Consider the following 23,845-nt stretch of genomic DNA (forward strand, 5'->3'; position numbering starts at 1 on the left):
TAACGACTGATATCTGCCCTGCGCTATGGTGCTTCGCTGGTGCACTGCAGACCCTAGAGAGGTTCTCTTTGAAGTTCTCCTGTTTGTCCAAATTCAAATTTGAATATCTTTTTAACCATAACTCCATTTGAGGTGATTGAAGTTGGGTTCTTCCCCATTCTACGAGAACTATACAATAGAAGTGAGAAAACATACAAGTTGTTAGCTCTCATTCCCGAATCTTAATGAAACCCTTTGTTTGAAGGATATAGTGCATTGAATGATTGAAAACTCAAAGGAAGTTATTAATGGCTGCATTGAAGGTACTATGATGGTGCTTGAGGTATATTAAAAGCAAAAAGTGGTATGTGAAGAGGAGAGGAGACAAAGAAGTGACCATCTACCAATGTACTTGAATATTAAAGTCTCCTCCAGGTGATAGTTGAAGATTCTAGTTGTTAATTGGGAATCATTGTGAAGTCACTCAAAAGGATTACCAGCGAAGGCAATAATTCTAAACAAATCCTTGTATGTTTTTGGCTTAGGTTGTATGAGTAGAAATACCTAAGACATAGCAAGGGGGTGGGATTTGTAAATTTACATTTCTTATACATTGCAAGGGGTGATGAACCTACTACTAAAAAAAACCAAGGGGAGTGGGTGAAACCCTAGCCTGAGTGCTATCTAAGGTTAAAGTAGGTGTCATAGTACTTGGAGGGTCCTAGACTATAGCTGTAGTCAAAAGTTAGTTTGAGTATTGAGCAAAATACAAAACCCGAAGGGTGTTGCTCTGTGGAGTAGGTAGTTGGCCGAACCACTTACATCTTGTGTAATGTGTATATGAATTTGTATTGGAGTGTTGTGAAATGTGTATGCTTGTAGGATGGGTGTGGTTGTCTGGTAGACCTGGTCATTAAGTGATTGCAAGGTGGACAATCACACAACAGTATTTGTGAAACAGATAATTATAAGACCGCAAATGCAGATCTTATTGACATACGAGAAATGCCATCAGGGAGAGAGTAGTCTAGTTTAATTTTGGAAAGAATTTGTAGACATTGTTCACCCCCTCTCAGTGTCAACCCGGGATTCACATATAGAAATGAAATTATTTTCTTCCTGCGTTTTATTTTTCTATTTACATAAAGTTTTCTATGCATTGAAATAGTCACAGTAAATTACGTCATAGCTTTCATGGTATTGGAAATTATTTCAATTTATAATGGTAATATCCAAAATAACGATAGCCATAAACAGCATACTACAAATGTTTTCATTCTCTTTGGTAAAGGTCAACATTGAAGTATCTAAATAAAAAATCTGCAACAAAGAGATGATGAGGTTATCTCACTCAAGGACAATGTATTCCTCAGAACATCCAGCAGAGCGGTACTCAGTACCACTATATTCTTCATACCCATCCACTTCAACCCTGCTATGAAGCCATTGAGTTCCTAGAAAAAGCATCCAATAAGCAGACGTTAGTATCAAATATGATGACAACGAGATCCACTTACCTTTTTTCCAATTGAATTCCTTTGATTTCAAGCATCTAAATAGAGCTATCTGCAGGGGGGAGGGTGGAGAAATATTTCCCAAAAGGCTCTGTTTCCATGTAAAATATTGAAAAGGAAAATTTTCCCGTAACATAGAATTTTCTACTCTTTTTAAAGTGAATTCCAAAAAAAGAAAAAAAAAGGAAAAAAGAAAAGAGAGAGAGAGAGAGAAAGAAGAGAAGGCATTGAAAAGATAGAACATTTTACATGGAGTAAAATTTTAATGTAAAATATCATTTGCATAGAAAGTTTTACAATGAAACAAACCAGACCAATGTGTAAGAAATTATATGTCCTTGGCTGGTCGTCTGGTCTTCATCAGATCGGTCCTCCAATCATTATATCTCTAGTCTCTACTGGTCCAGAGTCTTCTCCCTTCCCTCATTCACCTCCAAATCCATCAACAACCTCCTCTCTGCCTTCCCCTAGGAAAGGTGTTGACTCCTCCCGCTTGTCTGTTGGGACAAAGTCTGTCTTCTAAAATTTGAGGGTGGCCTTGGGCTTCATAGAATATTTGATGTTATATCTGCTTCTATCCTTAAGCTCATTTGGAAGATCACCACCAAGCATAAGAGCATTCGGGTCTCTTGGGCCTATTCCTACCCCCCTCAAACAAGACTCCCTTTGGACAACCTCCCTCCCATGATCCCTCTTGGATTTGGCGTGGAATTCTAAATTCTAGACCCATGGCCCTCTCTGCTATTTCCTACTCCATTGGCAATGGATCCTCAACCTCCCTGTGGCTTGACCCTTGGTATCCCTTTGGCATCCTCTCCTATTTGATCTCTCCCAGAATCATTTATGCTTCGGGTATCCCTAAATCGGCCACTATAGACTCCATCCTCTCCTCTGGCTCTTGGACCCCTCCTCTATTGACCCCCTCTCTCTAATCTTTGGTCCTCCCTTCCCCCCCACCCCTTTGGGCCATCGCGGAAGAGATGACAAGATCTGTTGACTCCCCTCCCCCTTGGGGATCCTTACTACTCCCTTTGCTTGGAACCATTCTTGTACCATCTGCCCTACCGTCCCTTGGAGAAATATTATCTGGTTCAAAGGCCACATCCCCACCCATAGTTTTACTGCCTAGCGTGCAATCTCTGTCTCCCCACTCAGTCCTTGTTTGTCTCCATGCACATTCCAATTCCCCCTTTTGCTGCCTCTGCTGGAATGGCATCGAAGACTCTGACCACCTTTTTTTGTCTTGCCCATTTTCCTCTTCCATCTAGAAAAAGGTTCTTAAGGCTTGCTGGCCCTCCAACAGATGCCCTCTTCATTTGAGCTGAGAATTGATCTGGGTTGATATGTCGTTTGGAGGATCGTCCATCTGTGACATAGCTAGAAAGCTCGCCTTCTGTGCTAACATAAACCATATTTTGATGGAGCTGAATATTCGTAGATGGACTTCCAACTCTCTCTCTTATGATAAGATTTGAAAAGCCATCTAATTTGATGTCAGCTCTAAACTTGATTGCCTTCACCGTTCTATTAGAGACACCCCAAGGAACAGGCTAACGGTTGCTTCCTAGGGTCTCCCTCCTCCATCATTTCCCCTTAACCTGTCCCTCCCCCCCCCCGAGGTTACTCCCCCCTCCTCTTTTGGTGCCCTGTTGTAATGGCCTAGTGCCCAGATGTTTTGGCCTTGTGCCTGCCACTTCTCTTTATTGGGCTCAATGCACTCCCCCCCCCTTGTAGATTCTTTTCTTCCTTTTGACAATGATATTTTTATTTATAAAAAAAAAAAAAAAAAAAAAAGAGCACAAATCAATAAGTTTTCTATTCCTAAATGACGAGGAAAAGAAAATGTATAGTGCAATGATGGTACTAGAAGGAAAATGCATCATGGAGATCATTCTAGAAAAGTAAATGTATAGTGCAATGATGGTACCAGAAGGAAAGTGCATCATGGAGATCATTCTACCACCAATCCATGGCACCATTTTAAGAATCCAATCACCACTTTTCAGTTCGATAGGTGATCTTGAAAGGTCAATTCCCTTCTGCTCTGAAACCTCTTCTACACCAGGAATACACTTGGCGCTTTCTGTATTGAACATATTATATATCTCAGGCAATGAGGCAACAGAGTCATCAGTATAAATGACTATAAATCACACATGCATACGTATAAAGATAGATATACATACACAAGTACAGAATATACATTTCATAGTATATTATGACCTGCAGGTCTCACTAACCAATGCATGTAAACAAGATTACAAGTTCCCAGATAGTCAATATAAACAGGTCGAGAGACCAATATTACATAGAATGAAAGACGTCTCCATGTTCCAAATTTCCTCAGCAAAACTAACATGAAATAAAATGAAAAAACAACAATATAAACGAAAGTTTTCAGATTACAACTATGAGGGGTGAATTTAACATTAAAACAAAAGAGATGTGGCACAAAGCCAAATGACTAAGAGAGGTTACAGCAAAGGAATAAAAACAGAAGTAACCATTCTAACTCTAATAGTCCATCCATTAAGCATTGATGGGATTTTATTTTTTATTTTTTGAGGTGGGGGGGGGGGGGGTGGAGGAAGTGTGAGAGGAGAGGGTCAGAGGGGGAAGGACTAAGGAGAATGAAAAGATCTTAAAGAGAACGCAACAACTATGGACTACATATGCTAAAATTGTACCAGTCGCAATTCAAATCTAGTAAACTTGAAACAAATATTTAACAAAATTATTTCCATTCAAGTTGAGAAACAAACAGCAAACTTGGGGATGTTGTGGAGGTGAACAGCATTACCCATATGAGCTCGGTATTGTTCCTCACTTGTGGATATTAGGTGAGACACCTCAGATTCCAAAGGAATCATAATTTTCACTACCTCTCCATCAATGCCCCATGCATCAAGCTGCCCAATAAAAAGCATGATTTTGGATGAAAAAACTTACGTAAGAGAGACTCCAAGTCCCAATTAGAAAACTTCATTCTTAAATTTTCTGTCGCAGTATTAGATGGCCTTAACAGAAAAACGATATACCTTTGCACCTCCACCTAGCAATAGTTGTAAATGCAGACGACGTTTCGGCCTCTTCCATGATCCTTCAGTTCTAGAAACTTTAACAGTAACAACTGAAGATTGACGTTCTGCAACATAATATGTTAATAGGTATCCCTCTCTGCTGAATTCATATCCATCACCATCATCCTCAAAGAGAACACCTTCAGCTTTCCCTGTAGAAGCAATGAGTATTGTTGATGGTAGAAATAGTAGATGCATGTCCTACCAAAAGTTCAATACCTATTCTTGCAATTGTCCAACCACCTCCCATGGCTAACAAGACATTAGTAAATATATACATAAATAGGGAAATAATTTACCAAGGACACGCACTAACAAAATTTGGCAGTTCAAAGGGTACTCAGATATAATTGGATTCTATTAGATTACTTCTTCAAATCTACTACATACTTTAGATTCTCATTGCTTGCAAGAGTATCAATCAATTATTAGATTACTTCTTCAAATCTACTACATACTTTAGATTCTCATTGCTTGCAAGAGTATCAATCAATCAATAAGAAATGGTAATGCCTATGTGACTGGCAATTTGATTGAAAGCAAGTATGATCACATACACTGCAACTTTGCAGGTAGAGATAATAGAGGCCATAAGTTTCTGGGTCAAAATGGACAAAATGCATTAACGAGCACATGTCTACAGGTTCAGTGTCAATTATTATGAATTGGTCGCCTGAGTCGCCTGACAAGTCATGTAAAGGATGAGAGAAACAGACTGCAACCTCCTCTTTCCTTTTTTATTTTTCTTTGTTGGTAATCTGTAAAATGATCTTACTCGGAGACAGTGACAATGATTGAGGAGGTGACGGTATCCCCTCTTTTGTTTTTCTTTGCTGGTGAAGTGATCTGTAAAATCTTAACCAGAGACAGATAAAAATAATTTAGGATGTGAGGATGTCCCAATAAGCAGCATGAATCACACACTTACTGCATAGTCCCAGACTCCCATGGTCTTGTAAAATTCAAGCAGCTCATTCAGGTTTCCTTTTTAAGATTAGGCAATTCCGAAAGAAGAAGCAGAGTTATTGGATTGGTCAATATAGAGCATACCCAAGGTTTTAAGTATCCTACCATATCCGCCAATAGTAACCGATACATATCATATCTTTAAGGTACCAACGCATATGGTATTGATACGATACCTAAAAAAATGCATTGATTGTATCAGGTCAATACATGGCCAGATATGGTCAATACCTATAGATAAACTTGATACATCGCTTATAAATGAAAGTACATGATCTGTGACTGTAAAGCACTTATTGAGAGCTCCTGCAAGGTATTCTAATCAATTTTTTTTTTTTTGGCAAATCAACTTGATTTGCTATTTATATCCAAGGTTTAAAGTTTCTCCGATACGATAAGATACCCCTCCGATACATATCTTAAATTTAGCCAACTGATACGATGACCAATACCGATACGGCGACCGATACTGATACTTTAATCCTTGATATTTAGCATATCTTAGCGTATCTCCGATACGATACAATACCCCTCCGATACGTATCGTAATTTTAGCCGACCGATATGACAACCGATACCGATACTTTAATCCTTGTTTATATCGGCAGAAGCGACTCTAGTAGTGATGATTTCATCATCATTTGGGGATCAAACAACTTGCAATTCAAAACCAGATTTAGGCAAGGACACTTATGGATAGAAACTTTCAATTTTAGGCTCTCATATATATAATATATATTTTTTGGGTGGATAAGAATTTCATTACCAAAAAGGGGGAAGGGGAAAAGAATATACAGCCCCTGGGGGAAAGCGAGTGTTGATGTTGTCGGGATTAGCGCTATCTGGACAGGGCCGATAGGGGCATACTTGTCCTATTGGTCCTTCTTTGCTCCTTTAGGGTTGTGGTTGTATGTTCGGGGGGGCTATGATTGTAATTTTTTCCTCTATGGTTTTAATATATATTCACAGAGAGACCTGCGATCAGCCATTCTGGACAGATCGCAGGTTGCTCCCCACTTTTGGGACTACTTGTGATTTTTCCTTTCTTTTTCTCTTTCTTTTCTTCTTCTCTTTTTCTGGTTTACTGGTTTGGTTACAGGAATCTGGGATTGTAACATGGTATCAAAGCTTCTGTAATCAAATCGATTTTTTGGTTGATCAATCTCTGCTGACTTCCACCTTGCGTGTTCCCCTTTGGTGCGCAGCCACCTCTTGCTGCATATAGTATATTGTTTTGGCCTGGTTATGATGATTTAAAGTACAACCAGGCATCTCAAATACTAATACCTGAGTACCATGCTTGTTCTCTGAAATCACTGAAGTCTACACTCACAGCGACTCAAGTTTTTTGAATTTTTCATAGCCGCTGCTCCAATTTCTGGTTGTTTTGTGGCTGCCGCCCTATGTGTGAAGTCTCTACTACCTGACTTTTGAAGTCGTTGCTGCCTACTACCTGTCTACCTATACTATTAGCTTTTTGAAGCTTCTTTTGGTTCTGCCATCAAGGTCGACTCACCCCAACAGCAGCACCTATTGCCTAAAATTTTTTTTTGAATTCTTTGGTGTTCGATTGCTACTTGGCTGCTGGTTTTCAGATCTGATTGGTGTGTGCATCCTAATTTGTTGTCTCTGCGACTATGTGCTGGTCATATTCTTTGGTTCTCATGGCTGAGATCAAAGAAACTACCCTACTACTGCCTCTTCTACCTCGGACAACATTAATATCCAGATTACTTCCGTCAAGTTCAAGGGAAACTCCAACTACCTACTTTGGGCTCAATCGGTGAAGGTGTACCTAATGGCTAAGGGAAAACTCAAGTATACCACTTCTGATCCCCCTTTATCTTCAGACAATGGTTATGATGACTGGTTGAAGGAGAATGCCCTTATTTTAATCTGGCTATGGAATAGTATGGAACCAGATGTGGCTTCCATTCTATTGCAAAGGGAGTATGGGATGATTTGCAGGAAACACACTCTCAAGAAAAGAACATGACAAGAATTTATGATATTTATGAGAAGCTGTTTCAGTTTCGCCAGCCTGACATCTCTTTCGGAGTATTACAGTACATTCAGGGGAATGGTGGAAGAACTTAATGTATTCCAACCCTTGACCACTGATATTGACAAGCTGAAGGCTCAACGTAATTAGTTTTTTGACTCCAAGTTCTTGGCTGGTGTAAATAATGATCTGAAGGCAATAAAGGGCCACTTACTTGCAGGTGACACGGTTCCTACTCTGAATGATGCCTATTCCCGATTGCAGCGAATCACCTCCTCCACCAAATCTGATTCGTCTTCTAAAGACAACTCTGCTTTTGTTGCTAACTGTGGATGTGGATGTGGTTGTGGTCGTGGTCGCGATCGTGGGGTAGGACGTGGGTCAGCTGGTCGAGGTTCTAGTGGACAGCCCTTTGATCATGCTACTCGGCAGTGCACGTACTATGGGAAGCCCAACCATACTATTGAGACTTGCTGGACAAAGCATGGCAAGCCAGAATGGGCAACCCAGTTGGCCAATCATGTAGTGTTGGATGATGGTATTAACATAGTGTCTTCAGTTGCTACTAAGCCTACACCTTCTTTAGGAGATTCCTCTACCAGTCTGCGCGATGACATCAATCAATTGCTCCGACGCTTACACACTCTAGAGGCATCGTCTAATACTTCCAATGGTGCGTCTACATCCTCTACCACCCTAGCCCACACAGGTACATCAGCCCTTCTTACTACTACATCTACCCCCTAGATCATTGATTCAGGTGCTTCTGCTCATATGATCGATAAGTCATCTTTTTTTAAGAACTTTTCTTCGAGTACCAATTCTACTTCTGTTATCCTTGCTAATGGTGCTTCCACACCGGTTCTAGGTTATGGTTCTATTTCACCTACCCCATCCATCAACTTATCCTCTATCTTACACGTTCCTCAATTTCCATTAAGTCTTTTCTCTATGAGTCAATTAACCGGTTCCTTCAATTGCTCAGTAACATCCTTTCCTTCTTACTGTGTTTTTCAGGATCTTCACACGAGGAAGACGATTGGTGGAGGGGGTGAAAAGGATAGGTTATACTACCTCAACAGCCATTGTCCTACCTCTTTTGCTACTGCTACTGCTGTTGGAGACGTTACTCCCTTCTAATGGCATTGTCGTTTAGGTCATTTGTTGCTTTCTAAGTTATATCTTTTATTTCCTAGTTTTAAGTCTGTCCCTAGGTTAGAGTGTGAGGCTTGTGAGTTAGGGAAACATCACTGTGTGTCATTCCCATCTCGCTGTGTCTCGTAGTCCGTCTTTATTTTCTTTAGTCCATTCTGATGTATGGGGTCCTTGCAAAGTCAGTAATAGATTTGGATTTTGGTATTTTGTGACATTTGAGGATGAACATTCTTGCCTTACATGGCTTTAGATGTTTAAGGACATATTTGAAATTTTACACGTATTTCAAAAATTCCATAATGAAATAAAGACTCCACAGCAAAATGGAGAAGCAGAGCACAAGAATCGGCACCTCCTTGAGGTTACCCGAGCTATTATGTTGTATATGTATGTTCCTAAGCATTTCTGGTGTGATGGTGTTTTAATTGCATGTCATTTGATTAACCACATGCCATCTTTGGTTTTGTCCAACAAATCTCCCTTCTCTGTTATGTTCCCAAATTTACCGAGTTTTCCTGTTCCTCCTCGAGTTTTTGGGTGTGTGTGTTTTGTCCATAACTTGCATGGGCAAATTGATAAGTTGACTCGTAGATCTACTAAATGTATTTTTTTGGGTTATTCTCGTACTCAGAAAGGGTATAAGTGTTGACCCTACCACACACAGGAACTTTGTTAGAGCCAATGTGACCTTCTTTGAAGGTACATCCTTTTATCCTCCTCCAGTGTTTCCCTCTAGTATAGAGTGGTCTTCTCCATCCCCTCCTCCCATACCCTCCCTTATACCCTTCCTTGATGCTCCTAGTGCCAGTGACTCTCCTCCTCTACAGGTTTATCCGTGCAGGAAGAAGATTGGACAGCCAAGTGGTGAGGTAATTACTCCAGATGCTTCACTCCTTCCATTGCGGCCTTCCTCTAGTGAAGCTCCCCTTCCTCCCCCGCCTGATGACTTACCAATTGCGCATAGGAAAGGTACACGTTCTTGCACTAAAAAATCTATGCTTGTGTACCCTATTGATAACTTTGTGTCTTTATCTCATTTTTCCTTGCCCATCCATGGTCTTGCCCTATCTCTTTCCACTAACCCTATTCCCCGTACCTATAATGAGGCCCTATGTATCCCTCGATGGAAGGCTGCCATGGATGTAGAAATGGATGCTCTCTTGAGTTGTAGTACCTGGAGTCTGGTAGATTTACCTCCTGGTAAGGATTTGGTGAAGTGTCGCTTAGTGTACACTGTTAAGTATCATTCTGATGGCTCTGTTGAGCGGTTGAAGACCCTTCTGGTTGCTAAGGGGTATACTCAGACATATGGTGTTGATTACTTTGAGACCTTCTCCCCGGTTATTAGACTGAATTCTGTTCGTCTTCTTATTTCTCTTGCTATCAACTTTGATTGGCCTTTATTTCAATTGGACATCAAGAATGCCTTCTTGAATGGTGACCTATAGGAAGAGGTATATATGGAACAACCTCCTAGGTATGTTGCTCAAGGGGAGAGTACAGGTCATGTGTGTCGCTTACATAAGGCTATCTATGGGCTTAAACAGTCTCCTCGGGCATGGTTTGACAAGTTCAGTGCTACCATAGTTATTTGTGGTTTTTCTCAGTGTTATTTTGATCATTTTGTGTTTGTTTGTCGTAGAGGTGATAAGCTGGTTGTTTTGGTAGTATATGTTGATGATATTATTCTGACTGGTAAAGATGAGGTATGAATTTCTGAAATAAAAAATCATCTCCAACACCATTTTCAGACAAAGGATCTAGGCCAACTTCATTATTTCCTTGGGATTGAGGTAATTAGTTGTAAGAGAGGGATCAGTTTGTCTCAAAGGAAGTATGTGGTGGATCTTCTATCTGATACTGGGATGCTTGCATCCAGACCTGTTGATATTCCTATGGACCCTCACCAAAAGTTTGGTGTGGATGATGGTGAACCCCTCCAGGATGTGCATCAGTACAGGAGCTTGATTGGCAAGTTGATTTACCTCACTGTGACTCGTCCTGACATTTCCTATGCTGTTGGAGTTCTTAGTCAGTTCATGCAGTCTCCTCAGAAAGCACATTGGGATGCTACTGTTCGTGTTCTTCACTATCTAAAAGGTGCCCCTGGAAAATGGTTGATTTATCGTCCTAATCGGCATATGGAACTAGTGGGTATTCTGATGCTAATTGGGCTAGCTCTACTAGTGATCGGAGATCTACTACTAGATACTACACATTTGTTGGAGGTAATCTTATTCCGTGGCATAGCAAGAAGCAGACTACTATTGCCCGGTCCAGTGCAGAAGCAGAATACAGAGCTATGGTTCATATCACTGCTGAGTTGATGTGACTGCGATCGTTATTCTTGGAGTTGGGATTTCTAGTGAGCAAAGCCAATGAAGATGTATTGTGACAACCAAGTTGCAGTATACATTGCTAGTAATCCGGTCTTCCATGAGAGGACCAAACACATAGAAGTGGACTACCATTTTGTTCGTGATGCTGGTCTGAAGAAGCTGATTGAGACTCCGTTTGTTCCTTCAATGGATCAGTTAGCTGACATGCTATGATTGTAATTTTTTCCTCTATGGTCTTAATCTACATTCACAGAGAGACCTACGATCAGCCATTCTGGACAGATCGCAGGTTGCTCTCCACTTTTGGGACTACTTGTGATTTTTCCTTTCTCTCTTCTCTTTTTCTTTCTTTTCTTCTTCTCTTTTTCTGGTTTACTGGTTTGGTTACAGGAATCTGAAATTGTAACCATAGTTTTTAAGGCGCTGGTAAGGTGACGGCATTGATGTGGTCTAGAGATGGTAAGGCAGTGCTTCGCCTTATGTGAAGTGGCGCCTTATGGGTTTTTTTTTTTTAACACATTTTAAAATTACTTGATGAAGATTCCAAATATAAATTTTTTATTGGTAGGTGTATGATTTTGTTAACACTTGAGATGTATGAGATTAGCTTTACTCCACCAAAAATAACCACAACAAACAAAATGAAAACAAGATTCACAAACAGGGTTTGGATTTTGTCAAGGGTTTTAAGAAAGGGCTTTGAGAAGGAATCAAGGAATAAGGAAGAACCACTGATCTAGGCGACCATTTTGCTCCGGCAGCGGTGAGCTTCATTCTTCTTTGACAAGAGTAGAAATATAGTGGATGACCTTAGGGCTTAGGCACTCATTTTGGCATCATAGAAGTAAGTATAATAAATACTTGTATTTTTTGTCTTCTTTTCTTTATATTTATAGTTTTGTTTCATAATTATGTATTTATATTATATGTTAATATGATTGATGATGGATGAAGATGAACTTAGTTTATTCACTTTATTGATTTGTTTTCTTGATGAATATCTTACATTGGTGTGAATATGAACCTTTAATATTTATTTAACATATGAGTAATAGGATTCAACTAGGATTTGAGCCAAAAAGATTGGTTTTATAAAAAAATTACATAGGAACGCTTTAGTCAATAAGGCGACGCTTTATACCCGCCTTATCGCTAAGGCGCTCCGAAAGACCCTCAAACGCCTCCGTCGCCTTACCGCCTTAAAAACTATGATTGTAACAGTGAGAATAGGCAAAAGAAAAGCAAAAGAAAGAGTGGAGACAATTACAGGGGAGGGGAGGGAAGAATGAAGAGGAGGTCCTATGGGAAAACAATGAGGATGTTCCTTGGGAAATTTCTTACAAAGAGAGGATGAAGCATCTTCACTTTGAAGCTTAGTTCAAAGAAGATGGCTTTCCAAATCAAGATGAAAGAGAGAGAGTTAGAAGTCCATCTTCGGAGGTTTCACTCCATCCAAATGTGGTTAATAGTGGCACAAAAAAACGAGCTTACCAACCGTGTCACAAATAGAGGGACCCTCTTAGGTCATGTTAACCCAAATCCATTCCCTGTGGAAAGGGAGAATAAGTCTCCTCCCAGGCCAACAGGTGCTGAGGATACTTTTCCGGACCGAGGAACAAAAGGGGCAATCAAAGAATAGATGGTTTATGTCTTCAATACCATTCCAGTAAAGACAACAAGACTGAAAACAGGAATTTGATGATGAATCAGAAAGGATTGTGCAGGAAGGCAATTAGAGAGAGCTCTCCAGACAATCTTTCTTCAAGGGGCAAAGGGAGAATGAGAGCGAATATAATTCCAAGCAGAGAAGGAGCGAAAGGAACTCGAGGGAGAAGAAATCCAATAGACTTTGTCTCCTCTGCTTTGATGCCCGGGGAGATAGGGGGAGGGCCATGGTTCAAGATCTCGGTGAGATTTTAGCGCGAGATCTCGTTTTTTTAATTTAGCGAGACCAGATCATAGGCGAGTCGTAAAAATGACGATCTCGCTGAGATCTTATCATATCTCGCCAAATCTCGCCGAAATCGCTCCGAATCTCGCCTCTTTCTCTATTTTTTTTTTTTTAAGAAAAAACACTAAGGAGAAAGAATTTTGGCGCTTTTGCTTGAGGATCTCCATTCCTACACTCATTGAAGGTTAAAGAGTAAAGAATATTACCTCCTCATCCACATTTGGTGTTACTTTCTTCCCAAACCCAATTTTTCATGGAAACATCATCAATACTTGTTGGTTTGCATTGTGCGTGTGCGTTTTTCTATTTTTTATTTTTTTTATGTGATGCATATCACTGATCTATGGATTCATGGAGGGAAATAAATTTTTTCTGTTTAAAATTTTTTTATGTTTTTATTTTTTTGTTTGAAATAAATGATGCATACTGACCTTATGTTGTTATGTAACTTATCTTATGTCATTTCAAATTTTCAATGTATGTTAATGTGACTCATCAGTCATCAATGTTAATTGTTAATCAATTAAGTAATTAGCTATGATGTCTTTTAAATTCTTCTGATTATGGTGTGTCATGTGTTGATCGTGAAATGTGGATTGTGGAATAAAGCATACTAGCCTAGGGTCCAAAGAGTCGGAGACTACTTACATGGGGTACAAAATCAAAGTACCATTTTAAGTTTGATTTAAAAAAAACTGACATTTCCATTGTATTTAGAAGTCCCAAAATAGGGTAAATACCTAGTTTTCAGGGACTACAAAGATCATATGGCCACCGAGCCAACTGCAAAAAAATACATGATCTCGACAAGATTTCGCCAGATCTCTCTTTTTTGGATTAGCGAGATGGGGGGCAAGAGGCGAGATCTTAAACCTTGGGGAAGGCCAACCAAATGGCCGAGAGGGGGGGGGAACATCGGAGGGCCTAGGATCTATTGGAGATGAAGGAGGCCATGGTGGAGTCTTTGCTAATGTCAGAGGAGTAGGCAGCCCTATGGCCAATCTCAAAGAGCAGAACACCAGTAGGGTGCCAATTGTCCATCCTAAAGGAAGTGGAGAGGCCATCAGAGATTGAATTTTTAATGGCACGAATAGCCATTGGCCAGAGGCTAAGGATGCCTCTCGAGACCCAGGAAGAGTTGGGGTTGGGGGGGGGGCAGTCAAAGAGTCTTTGTGGAGAAGTGAGGAGTAAACCTAGGAGACCTAGATGCTTTTGAGCTCGGAAACTATCTTCCAAATAAGCTTGAGAATCCCCATAGTGTTGACATTTATAATCCTACAAACCCCTAAGCCTCCTTCATGCCTAGGGAGGCAAACTTTGGCCCAACTGATGGGATGGAGGAATCTAGAAGATTCTCCCCCTTCCAAAGGAAAGCACACATGAGGGATTCAATAGATTTGATGTTGAATTGAGGCAGAAGAAAGATTCCAGACCAATAGATATAATAGGATTGTAGAATAGATCTGATTAGGACAAGGCATCCTGCATAAGAAACTTGCCTTCCCAAAGCTGGAGTTTTTTGCGAATAAAATCCAACATGGGGGTGGTAATGAGCGGAAAGCCTGGAGGAATAAGAGGAAAACCAGGGTATTTGATTGGGATGGACCCAAGGGAGAAGCCAGTGATTCCAAGAAAGGAATCTTTTAGAGCATTAGAGACACCGGCAAGGAAAAGGTGCGATTTGAGGAGATTAATACAGAGACCCGATAGATTTTCAAAGAGATGGAGGGAGGAAATTATAGAATGAATGGAGGTGGGGTCAGCCTTAGAGAAAATCATTAGGTCATCCACAAAAACATGGTGGGTGAGCTTGAGAGCTTTGCACTTGGGAAGGGGAGAGATAAGCTGGAGATTGGTGGAGGATTGAATGGATTGAGAGAGGATTTCCAAAGTGAGGGAGAGGGGCAACCTTGCCAAATTCCAATAGAAGAGGAAAAGAAACCAGTAGGCATGGTTTCAAGTATCATACCGTATCGACCGATACGTATATGTATCGGCCCTTACTGATATGATACTATCGATACGATACATGAAAAATTTTAAATCCTTTTGTATCGATATGTATCCTACGATACATACCGATACGCACTGATACACTTCGATACGATATGATATGATACGCATCGATACATACCAATACTCTATGGAAAATTAAAAATCAAGGTGAAATGTAAGTTTCGATATGTATCGGTACGTATCGTATAGTACCGGTATGTAGCAATATGAACTGATACGATGCGGTATGATCATATAATGGCTAAGATGGGTCATTTTTAAAAAAAAATATTTTTTGAGGGGTTTTTGTTCCAAAGTTGCCGCTAGTCATTTTTCTCTCTAACTAAAGTGAAAATCAAGGTTGGGAACAAGGATTTTACATTTATAGGACAACTACAAACCTTGAATTCTTAGTGTGATACTTTCAATTTAGTGTTTATGCATAATACATGTTGTCTATAGCTTTTTTTAACAATCTTTTTTATAAAAAAATGTATAAAAGAGTGTTTCCTATCCATTTATATACGTATCTTTAATATATCTTAGCATATATCCGATACGATATGATACCCTCCGATACGTATCTTAATTTTGGCCGACCGATACAACTGATACTAATACATTAATCCTTGCTAGTAAGGGAACCGTTGACCATGACAGAGAAGTGACGAGTGGAGATGTAAGGAGTGAATCCAATGGATGAAGATAGGGGGAAGCGCATCTTGCTCAGAATAGTGGAAATGAAGTCCCATTTGATGGAGTCAAATGCCTTGTGGATATCAACTTTAATGAGAGCGGCAGGAGAATGGGACTTTCTTTCAAATCCACAGATATTTTCTAGGCAAAGAATGATGTTATCAGCAATGCTTCTCCCAACTATAAAAGCAGATTGATTTGCGCTAACTAGAGAATCAACCACTAGGTGGATTCTGTTGGCCAAGATCTTGGAAATGAATTTATAGAGGAGATTACAGAGCAAGATAGGCTTGAAATCAGCTATGGAGGAGGCACCCACTTTTCTGGGGATGAGACATAAGAAGGTTTGATTGATCCCTTCGATATGAGAAGGGGAGTAAAAGAAACTGCGGACAACAGTCAAGAGGTCAGATTTGACAATGTCCCAACATGAGGAGAAGAACGCCATTCTTAACCCATCAGTGCCGAGGGCTTTGTTCAATTTATGAGAGTGAATCACTGCAGCAATCTTCTCGTTAGAAGCAATAATAGCTTGAATGAAGGCAAGGAGCTGGGGGGAATGATCTTATTGATCAAGCTAGGAGGGACAGAGGAAGCAGTTGGGGGGTAATGATTGAATAGGCTGGAAAAGTAATCTGAGACTTCATATTTGATGGAATCTAGGTTGGTGAGAATGGTTCCATCACTAGCAATGAGTTTGGGGATGGAATTCAGATTTGTACTAGCTTTGAGTGAGCGACGGAAGTAGGCCATGTTAGATTCACCCAGTTCCAACCACTGAATTCTAGATTTCTACTTGAGGAAGCTCTCTTCTTGAGCTATTAAGGAGGATAGCTCAAGGGAAGGGAAGCTAGGCAAGGGAGGGGTTGTGAAGATCAGATTGAAGGCTGGATCAGATGGCAGCCAACTAGATTCTGCAGTCAGACACCCTCAATGAAATGTTGCCAAAGGAGGAGGAATTCCAAGCCTTCAGAGCAACCTTAACATTCTTAAGCTTATTGGAAATGGCAATGAGGAGGGGGGAGGGAGAAGGATTGGAAAGGCTTATTCCAGGCTTCTCTGACAATGGGAATAAAGTCCTGATTATTGGCCCACATGTCAAAGAATTTAAAGGGCTTGGGCCCGAAGGAGACATAAGGCTGGACATGAAGAGAACTAGGGCAGTGGTCAGAGATATTGGGAAGGCCGAAGGTAGATTGGAGGAAGGGAAGGAGGAGAGCAAATGGTCATTTGTAAGGATTCTGTCAAGCTTACAAGCAATCCTGTCCTTACCACTTCTTTAATTGTGACAAGTAAGCTTGGTCCCAGACCATATGAGTTCATTCATCGCAATGTTCCCCAGGCAAGAGTTGAAAGCATCAATAGCTGGGGCATTGATGTTGAGCCCACCAAGCTTTTCATGGGCAGCTCGGACAACATTGAAGTCTCCCCCAATGCCCCAGGGGAGGGAGTTGGCCTATTAGCCAGAAGCCTAAGATCATTCTATAGAGGGCAATTCTATCATTTGCATGGTTAAGGGCATAGAGCACAATGAAGGAGGACAGGGAGGAAGAGAAAAAGGATATGACAAGATGGACAAATTGGGAGGAGGAGGAGGAGAGGGTAACATAAAATTTTTCGGGGTTCCATAGGATCCAGATGCGGCCAAGGGGATTGTAAGAGTAATTAGATAACATGGTCCAGGAAGGAGCGATAAAGGAGGCAATCTGAGAAGCTTTGGAATGGGAAATTCTGGTTTCAAGGAGGCAAATGAGATCAAGATTTCAGAAGAGAGAGGATTTCTCCCTTCTTTGCTGTGGAGTTAAGACCACAAATGTTCCAAAGACACCATTGGAGGTGGGAGCTCTTTTGAGCTATTTGAATTTGAGGCCTGGCTAGAGGTATTGCTCCTTTTCTTCTTTCTGATGTATTCCTGCACAGGGGGAGGGGAGCTAATTGAACCTAAAGGGGGGGATTTGCTGAAGACATGGGCCCAGAGGGTTTCTTTTTCGCCTTATGCTTGGAGTTGGAAGTTATATTATTGTATAGAGGCAAAGAGATAATGGGCCTATGTGCAATGTTCTTCAATGAAGTGCACTTCTGTTGCTGGTTGGAGACAGCCCGAGAGCTACCAATGGAGAGGCATGAGGGTCAGAGCTGGGGCTGGTCTCCAAGGTAGCCAATTGCTGAGGCGGTGAGTGAGCAAAATTTTCTCTGCGAGGGGAAGCCTCAGCAGGGGAGGGGTTGTAGCAATACTGAATGGGCATGTGAAGGGAGGCCTCGGCGAAGACATCATGATTGATAATTGCAGACGACAACAGGGGCATGTGAGGGGAAGCCTTAGCACGACGATAAAGATAGCTTGAGGGAGCAAAGGTGTCAGATCTGCGAGGGGAAGCCTCAATAGATGTGAAGATGATTGAAGACGATGGCGCAGGAGAGAGTTGATGACGACAGGGGCATACGAGAAAAAAGCCTCAGCATGGCTCAAGGGAGCGAAGGCGGAAGATTTACGAGGGGGAGCCTCAATAGAGGTGACGACGCTTGGAGACCAAGGTGCAAGAGGCTCGAGGGTGGAGCAAGGCAGAGCAACAACATGACAGTAGTGACGATGCGACGATGACTAGATTGCAGGTTTGCGAGGGGAGGCGTGATCGGGTCACAATTATTCATAAAAATAATATTCAATTGTTAATTTTAAGTTGATTTTCATGAGTAATTTAACCACATATTGGGATAATCTTTGGTCGCAGGGTCTTCAAGAGATGTGCTCAGGTTTGATGCTAAATGGCTGGAGATGTTGCAGTCTAGAAGCAAGGGTAAAGGATCAAGGGCAGAATTGGAATTTCTGAGAGAAAAAGAGAATAAAAAAAATAAAAAAAAAAGGAAATTGAGGACGGTTTTCCCTCTTTCCCTCTTCCATACGTCCTTCACTTCTACCCTCTCCTACTCTCTCATCTTTCTTCCTTATTTTCCTATTTTATCTCATCTTCTTCTCTTTCCTTGTCCAAAATATAATAGGAATCTCTCTCTCCCACTTTACCTAAAACATCTCCCATGTTCTCTCCCTATTCTTTCTTTATCTCCCATCTCCTATTTTCTCTCCCCCATCCCACGGTTTACATCTTACACGCATTCCCTTTCTCCCTCTCTTTTCCCTATTTTGTCTCTTATGGCCCACAGTATCTATTTCTCCCTAGACTCTCTCCCAATCTGTTAGCTCCCTCTCTATCTTATTCCTTAATCTAGTCGATCCCTCTCTCTCACCCACACATTCTCTCTCTTTTCCCTATTTCTTCTCCCCTACCCACGATTCCTCTCTACCACTGAATTACCCCTAACCTTAGTCGATCTCTCCCCTCACTCTCCTAATCCAAGTCCACCCCTACCATATGACATGCACCACCCTCTTTCGGCATATATCTTTTTTAGTCCTCTTTTTAGATTTTTCACTCTCATTCTTGAGAAGAGAGGCTGCCAAATCACACCCTTCATAGAGGAGAAAGCTGGTTGGTTTTACTTTCTTGGTTCTCATAGTTCTCCTTTCTTCTTGGATCACGCTTTCTTTGGGATGGATTTTCAGGAACAGCATTGCACGGAGAGGATTGCCATGGTGCCAAGGTTTCATCACCATCATCATCATTGCTGCCATTCCTTCATTAGCACCATGAGCGGCTAAGTTCCTTTCTATCTTTAGGTCTAGATGAAGTTTTGGTTTATTGTTATTTAATTTCTGGTTTAAGTTCATACTTGATTGTTTGATGTTAAAGACTCCTCCCCATTGTGGATGATTTTAATAGTTAAATTAGTTTAGGATATTTGTTTCTGTGATTCAATTATTCTATTCAAGCAAAGGTATTTCATGCGATTTTTGGCAATATGCTAATGACAGCCTTTAACCAATCACACTAAGCATGCTAAGAGAAAGCGATAGACGATAGTGCTTGACATGATAGGTTATGCTTAGTGTAGTCAAAGATTGTGTTTTTGTAGTTGCATTGGAACTTGTAGTTTCAGTGAATCGAAGTATGAACCAGAAATTGATAATAATACCAAAACGGATTCAAGACCTAAGGATAGCTTCTTCTCATTAATTCTTGTTCTTATTAATTGGTTCATTTAGGTTTAATTAAAATTCTGAATTTTACAAAATTGATATTCAAAACAACATTCACCTCAATTCTAGTAGATTTAGTCTTCTAGTTCTATGTGGGTTTGACCCCTTTCTTACCACTATCTCATAGTTTAGTTAGGGTTTATTTTGATTCGTTCATGACAGCGATCAAAGGCCTCAATAGAAGGTGAGATTAAACGACGAGTGGCCTAGTCAAACAGGGAGGAAATCATACCAGGACGTGAGGATTCGGGCAAAGGAGAACGAGCCCAAGGCTCAGCCAGGAGATGAGAATCAAACATGCCTAGATCTACAGGGAGGAGAGCGTTATGGGTTTCCAAAAAGGGAACAAGCTCAAGGCAATGGGGTCTGGGCGGTTGCGGTCATGGTTTTAAGTATCAGTACGTATTGTACCGTATCGGCCCTTACTGATACGATACACACTGATACTATACATGGAATTTTTAAAATCCTTTCGTATCGATATGTATCCTATGATACATACTGATACGCACCAATACACCACTGATACACACCAATACAATACGATACACAGATACGCACCGATACTTTATAGAAATTATAAAATCGAGGTGAAATGTACGTTTCGATATGTATCGATACGTATCGGTATGTATCTACCGATATGTACCGATATATACTGATATAGTGCGCTACGGTCATATAATGGCCAAGATGGGTCATTTTAAAAAAAAACACGATATTTTTAAGGTTTTTTGTTCTAAAGTTACTGCTAGCCATGTTTCTCTCTAACTAAAGTGGAAATCAAAGTTAGGAATAGGGATTTTACATTTATGGGACAACTACAAACCTTGAATTCTTAGTGCAATACCCTCAATTTAGTGTTTATGCATAACACATGTTATCAATAGCCTTTTTTAACAAAGTTTGTATGCAAAAGTATATAAAAAAGTGTTTCTTATCCATTTATGTGCGTATCGGAGGGTATCGTATCTTAGCGTATCTCCGAAACAATACGATACCCTCCGATACGTATCTTAGTTTTGGCAACCGATACCGATACTTTAATCCTTAGCCGACTGATACGGCGGTAGAGGAGTGGGCTTGAGCTAAGAAGGGGGCTTAGCTAGGGGCTAGGATAAAGATAGGCCATGGGCTAAAGGCGATGATAGGTTGTGGGCTGGAGGAGGGGGATGTTAATGGGCTTGAGTTGAGGGTTGGGGATGGGCTTGAGTTAAGCCATGGACATAGGTTAGAGAAGAGGTTAGGTCATGGGTTCCAGTAAAGGATGTGGCATGAGCCAGAGGTCTAGAGATAGATAAGTCACGAGATAAGGAAATAGAGTGAAGCAGAGGAAGCAAAGGAGGGAGGATGGAGGGGTAAACCAACAAGGAAGGGTAACCAGGTCTAGGCGTAGACGAAATAGAGGCACTGACAAGAGCAGAGGGAGATGAGGAAGGAGGGGGAGAAGAACATTGTGAAAGATTTCTGACAGAGGATGTCTGAAGCTAGGGAAGAGTGTTGTTGGTAGAAGGGATCGATGTCAGATGGCTGACAGTCGTAGCAAGGGATGTAGTGGGGGAGGGAGACTCCATTTGCGAGTCAGGAGATCCAAGGATTGGTTATGAGCAGGGGTAAATCCATGAAGGACTGTAGGGCCAAGAGATGGATTGTGAAGACCTTGGGAGTCACGAATTTCTGTTCCCAAAGAGGGATGGGAGAAGCCTATTGGCAAATGGTCAGAATGAGGACAGGGCCGGCTACGACTCCATCAGCGACCACGGCTAGGGTCTCAGAAGACAGGGGCAGCCAAGGCGTTACATGGGGGTTGAGAGCTGTCCTAGGGTGAGGAAGGGGGGCCAACCTCTAGAGTAGCAGGGAAGGAACCGTCTTTCTCAGAATGGGGGTTTGCATCACTAATGAAGGACGAGTAGGACTTGGTGTGATGACCGAAGACTTTGCAATGTAGACATTGAGGGGTGGTCCACTCATAAAATACTTGTTGACTAAATGAATGGCCTTCATCATCCATCACAAGAACTGAGGATGGAGGGAGGACATCAGCAATAACATCAATACAGATTCTAAAAAAGAAGAGTCTATCTTTTTTCTTCCTCTTTCATCAGAGAAGAGAGGAGAACCAATTACAAATCCGATTGTACTGAAACCCGGACCATAAGAGCCATAAAGTACACAAAATCTCCTTTTGATTTGATTTTGATTGATTGAAGAGATGAGTGCCCATCTGATATACGAAATAATATGTGCTTCCAAATACAAATAGTAGTTTGTGAGAAAATCAAGGTGCCGGAGGTGCCTGCTCTCGCCTTTCGATGTGACAGCCCCAATCCACATACGATTCACACGAGTTTCATTCTGCCACTGACAAACAGTCCATTTCCGCACCATTCGTGGAGAGGTAGGTTGGGGAGAACTACACTGAGGAAGGGACTGAAAGTCCAGTTTATGGAGATGCACATATTGGTCCCATAGTTTTAACAAAGACAGGGTTTTTCCCTACTTGCCAAGGGCTGGATTCAAGAACTCTGGCTTTGTCTTCTTCGAGGGAGAAATTGACGAGGAAGGTACCATTTTCAATGAGGAAGGTGTCCATAGTTCCTAGGATTTTCCATTGTTTAGACAGAGAGGTTTTGACAATAGTGAATGGAGGGGGGTTACCAAGAAATCCGCCTACAAGACAAGTCTTCCACCTGGAAATTTCAGGGGCAAGAAGGCTGCAAGGACAGATAACAACCTTCTGGTTGTCAAGGATGGAAGGGGGGATGTAACAAAGGTTGAGTCTCTCAACAGAAGGGAGGCCAGCAGAGAGAGGAATGCGACCAGTCCAGGGATTCACAGAGGAAGGAAGAGGAGGTACGTTGGGAGGAAGGTAAGAGGGGACGGCCAGAGGGGTTTGCTTGAGGAATGAGGGAGGAGGTAGAGATAGGCTGTAAGGTGGCTATAAGCAGAGAGGTACCAGGGGAGGAGACCACCAGGAGGGCGCTGGCCATGGGAGGATCAGGAAGGGTTCAGGCCATGTCAGGATACCATTTTTTTTTTTTGCAATGGACCACTATTAGTGAAATGGTAGCAAACATGGTATTAGAGCAGGGATGTCGAGTGTTTGACTCCTAGGAAGTGCAAAAATCAGGCAAGGGCCGATACTTATTCTCCCTTGCTACCGTGCGAGTTCATTGTGCAAGGACCATGGCATCTTGTCATGTACATGCGGGGGAATGTTAACTTATTCATTGATGCTACCCTTCTTCTTCATGCTTTAATCTACATCAACTTCTTTAAGATTGCAATTATTACAAATGTATCATCTTATATTCAGGACCTGCTGTTGGAGAGATGGGATATACACCCCTCCCCCAACAAGAAAAGAAAAAAAAAATAAATAAAGGCTCAGTTTGGAAAAGAAGATACCATAAAATTGGAGGTAGGATCATTCTTACCAAAGAAGCAACCTAAATAGTAACTAAAAGATCTAGGCACCCAATTCAATTTCCAAAAGGATGGGGACAATTATTAAGGATTGCTTAAACATACTAAAGAGGGTAGGATAGTGTTTTGTCTAATGACGTGGAAATGAAATTGTGAACCCAAGAATTATGTGAGGCTTGGCATCTGATCATCTTCCATAATGACTAAAGCTCTTCCAGAGGAGTGGCATTGGGAGTTCAGTATTGATACAGCAGTTCTTTGGAGGATGGGTTTTGCACAGAAATATAAAGAAGGATGCCTTGCCAGAGTGGTTGGAAGGTTAAAGATTACATGAGACCTGTCAGCGATTAATCTGATAGCCCTAAATACCACAAAGAACAAATTCTTTCTCATCCAATGGAGCTGTAGATTGGAACACAAGATTTGATAGAATTTGCTATTGAGAAATTGGATTGCAAATCAGATATATAGAGATCAAAAACTACAAGATCAAAAACTGCAAAACCAAGATCAATCTGGAAGTTGAAGATTCAAGGACTTCGAAAGATATAGTTCATCAGCAATTGAGAACTCGACCATATTAAAATTATTATACGTTCCATGTACTGGCATAGAAAAAATATTGATGTCTCAATGAAATGACAAC

General features: G+C 41.1%; 1 protein-coding gene across 2 annotated transcripts in view; it reads right to left on the reverse strand.

The window, feature by feature from the left end:
- Nucleotides 1-23,845, reverse strand: part of LOC122070590 (alpha-glucosidase 2) — a 156,834-nt gene that overhangs the window by 16,010 nt on the left and 116,979 nt on the right. For both annotated transcript variants that reach the window (XM_042634788.1, XM_042634787.1), the window contains exons 17-20: nucleotides 4,532-4,725; nucleotides 4,294-4,402; nucleotides 3,421-3,576; nucleotides 1,331-1,433 (exon numbers count right to left, since the gene is read on the reverse strand). In XM_042634788.1, coding sequence (XP_042490722.1) covers nucleotides 1,331-1,433; nucleotides 3,421-3,576; nucleotides 4,294-4,402; nucleotides 4,532-4,725 — 562 coding nt within the window. The remainder of the gene's footprint in view (nucleotides 1-1,330; nucleotides 1,434-3,420; nucleotides 3,577-4,293; nucleotides 4,403-4,531; nucleotides 4,726-23,845) is intronic.

This window comes from Macadamia integrifolia, unplaced genomic scaffold (genome assembly GCF_013358625.1).
Source record: "Macadamia integrifolia cultivar HAES 741 unplaced genomic scaffold, SCU_Mint_v3 scaffold951, whole genome shotgun sequence".
Lineage (NCBI taxonomy): Eukaryota > Viridiplantae > Streptophyta > Magnoliopsida > Proteales > Proteaceae > Macadamia > Macadamia integrifolia.